General features: G+C 41.6%; 1 protein-coding gene across 2 annotated transcripts; it reads right to left on the bottom strand.

Annotated features, from left to right (window-relative positions):
- Nucleotides 1-322: 322 nt before the first annotated feature.
- LOC118235903 (tumor necrosis factor receptor superfamily member 6B-like) lies at nucleotides 323-2,280 on the bottom strand. Of its 2 annotated transcripts, none has more exons than XM_035433815.1 (4): nucleotides 2,120-2,280; nucleotides 1,473-1,854; nucleotides 1,011-1,193; nucleotides 323-811 (listed from the first exon to the last, which is right to left on the bottom strand). In XM_035433815.1, exons 1-4 carry the CDS (start codon nucleotides 2,120-2,122, stop codon nucleotides 471-473), a joined length of 909 nt encoding a protein of 302 aa, XP_035289706.1. In that variant the 5' UTR covers nucleotides 2,123-2,280; the 3' UTR covers nucleotides 323-470. The 2 variants fall into 2 exon arrangements, with proteins under 2 accessions (XP_035289706.1, XP_035289784.1); XM_035433893.1 differs by having other exon boundaries at nucleotides 2,047-2,262.
- Between the last annotated feature and the right edge of the window lie 328 nt (nucleotides 2,281-2,608).

Raw genomic sequence — 2,608 nt, 5'->3', positions numbered from 1 at the left:
TCCCTGCTTGTTTGCCTTTTTGTTAGTAAAGTCTTTTGTTCTCCTCCCATTTTGGAGTTGTGAGTTTTGTCCCTCTGCTTTTGGGTCCGTACCCCCCACGAGTCCTGACAAAACTTCCAATTTAAACCAGGCCCACTTCTCAGTTTGTCCAAAAACTGATTTTTTGGCTGAGCACGACAGTTATATACAGCCACCTCTGTCCAAGGCTATTGTGTACTATATGTAGTACTTCTTTCTTACTCAGTCTTGAATGTATGACTCATGCAAGTTTAACTCAGTGACAGTGAAATAGTTCTGTGGAAAAACTAAATAAATCTGGCAATCAATTCAAGGCTATTTTTATTTTTTTTATTTGGGTCAGAAACAGTATGTGAAATGTATTCAGTCATGAAATTTACACACAGGAAATGGATAAGGGAAGCAACATGATTTTCACAAAACATTGGGTACGTTGGTGAGGTATATAGTTACTATATGTTGCAGAGGAACGGACAAGGTGGCATGCTGCACAGTTTAGCACCATTCTCAACTTTATTAATTTTTCTCTCAAGTTTATCGGCAGCATTATACAGTCTGAATTTCCGGAGAAATTCAGGGAGCTCCTTCAGCCTATTTTTGCTGGCCTCTTTGACCCACTTCCTGAAGTGATTCTCCAAAATGTTTGAGGTATCAAAATCTCCAGTGTACTCAGGTAGTCTCTCGTTGTTGCTCTTTATTAGAAGCCTTCTCATAAATCTATGCACTTTCTTTGGCTTTATCCTCTGGTGAGCAATGAAAGCTGGAAGGATTTCCTTCAAATAACCTAACACACCTGCAAAAGAATAGGCTATCAGTAAAATCACCAAATCACAAAAAACACTGAACAATTAGCAGTTTTTTTTTCTCATTAATTACATAAACTTCTCACAATAAGGGGAAAATTTACTCTAAAAGTTATAGAACCAATCAAACTGACGTTGTCATATGATGAATACTAAAATCGATTATTCAACGACAATATGGTACGTCACCTCGAACTTCAAGGTCTTCACAAGAGGCGCAGATATTGTCGTGCCAGGTTGTGCCTTTGACGACAGTCTGGAGACCTAGAGCCGCGCAGTCAGTGTGATTAATGCATGTCTCGTACGCTGAGCTGCTGGCGGAGTACGTGCCGGACGAACACTTCACACAAGCCGTGTCCCTGTGTGCAGTCGCTGAGAAATGAAAGAGTAATTGATTACCAGCTAATTTAATATCGATGCTGTGGTCCACACACACACACACACATATGTGTGCGCAAGGCGCGAGGCTGCATCATAATCACGTAAGAACGATTAAAAATCCGTTTTAAAATACATAGGCCTACTCATTAAAGTGCTTTCCCATAAAATAACCATCAATTTATGGAATATATTTTTAATGATGCGTGCAAACGCGCGTGCGTAAATATTGCATTTCAAGTCAAATGTTGTTGAGAAAATATCCTACATTACCTTTCAATTCCACTCCTTGCCCGGAAGGACATCTCGTGTGTCTAATGCAAAAGCCATGGTTATGATAATAGCCCTCTTTGCACTCGCAGACCCTGTTAGTGAGAGGAGAGCACTCCTGTTTGACGAATTCGTTCTCCCCACAGAAGTTGTTGCAGTATAGGCATTTCGACAGGTAGTTCCAGTGCTGGGTGAAGTGTCTCGGTTTACACGGGACGCACTGGGTCTCACGTGTCGCCGTGCAGTCCGCATGCTTATGGTATCCTGGAGGACAGCGGTTACAGGTGAGTGTGACGCCGGTGACGGGATCATGGCGCTCGTAGGTAGGTACTGATATTGTCGTGGCATCGGTGACCACAGCTAGAAACATCACCACTAAGAGCAACTGCAAATCAAGGAAGAGGGTGCGTGTTAAACAGCATCAAAGGTCCGCATTTCCCTTTACAACTAACGGTATGAGAGGATGTAGCCTACAGAGGATTCATTATATAAACTTCTCTATTATGCCAATTCTCTTTTACGCACTTCATTGTTAGTTAATCTAACATTTGACTGCCAAAAACGTTCCAAATAATACCTGTTATATGCCAAAGCTGAGAAACACTTTTGTGCCTCCTGATCAGTCAGTCAATCTTGCTGCCTTAACTTACCATTTTATTGCACTTTACTCCTGTCCTGCCGCTTGTGAGGTTGAGTAAGTAATTTTACGGGTTTATATTGCAAACGTTTGTAGGCGGGAAAAGAGAGTGAAAGCTAGAAACTATTGATATGTGCGTGGGTTTGAACAGAAAGACTACTACGCCCACGCGCTACCTCGTCCTATAAGCATCGCATCCAGTCATTCTACGGGTGCGTCATTGTACAGGATTGAATTTTGACCGTTAGGTTATTTCGGGAAATTTGTCGTTTCATTGTGAATTTTGAACAGGAATTGTGCTCGAGGAAATGTGTGAGACACAGAGCTGTGACTGAAATAAAAAAATATATATCTTAAGGAAATGGCTAACTGTCTGAACGCGGATAAATACGACTATTACAAAGGAAACCCGTAACGAATCCTTTTGTGATATTTGCGCAGGATCCGACGTCTGGCAAGATGACTACTGACTAACATAGCTAAACAGCTCCTATAATCTTGC

Source organism: Anguilla anguilla, chromosome 1 (assembly GCF_013347855.1).
Source record: "Anguilla anguilla isolate fAngAng1 chromosome 1, fAngAng1.pri, whole genome shotgun sequence".
Lineage (NCBI taxonomy): Eukaryota > Metazoa > Chordata > Actinopteri > Anguilliformes > Anguillidae > Anguilla > Anguilla anguilla.
This window is presented reverse-complemented; position numbering and strand designations above follow the sequence as displayed.

Excerpts from the sequence above, each read along its gene's own strand:
- LOC118235903 (XM_035433815.1), bottom strand. Across the intron at positions 1,194-1,472 it reads GCAAGGAGTGGAATTGAAAG|CGACTGCACACAGGGACACG; the intron begins GTAATGTAGGAT and ends TTCATTTCTCAG. Across the intron at positions 812-1,010 it reads TGAAGACCTTGAAGTTCGAG|GTGTGTTAGGTTATTTGAAG; the intron begins GTGACGTACCAT and ends ATTCTTTTGCAG.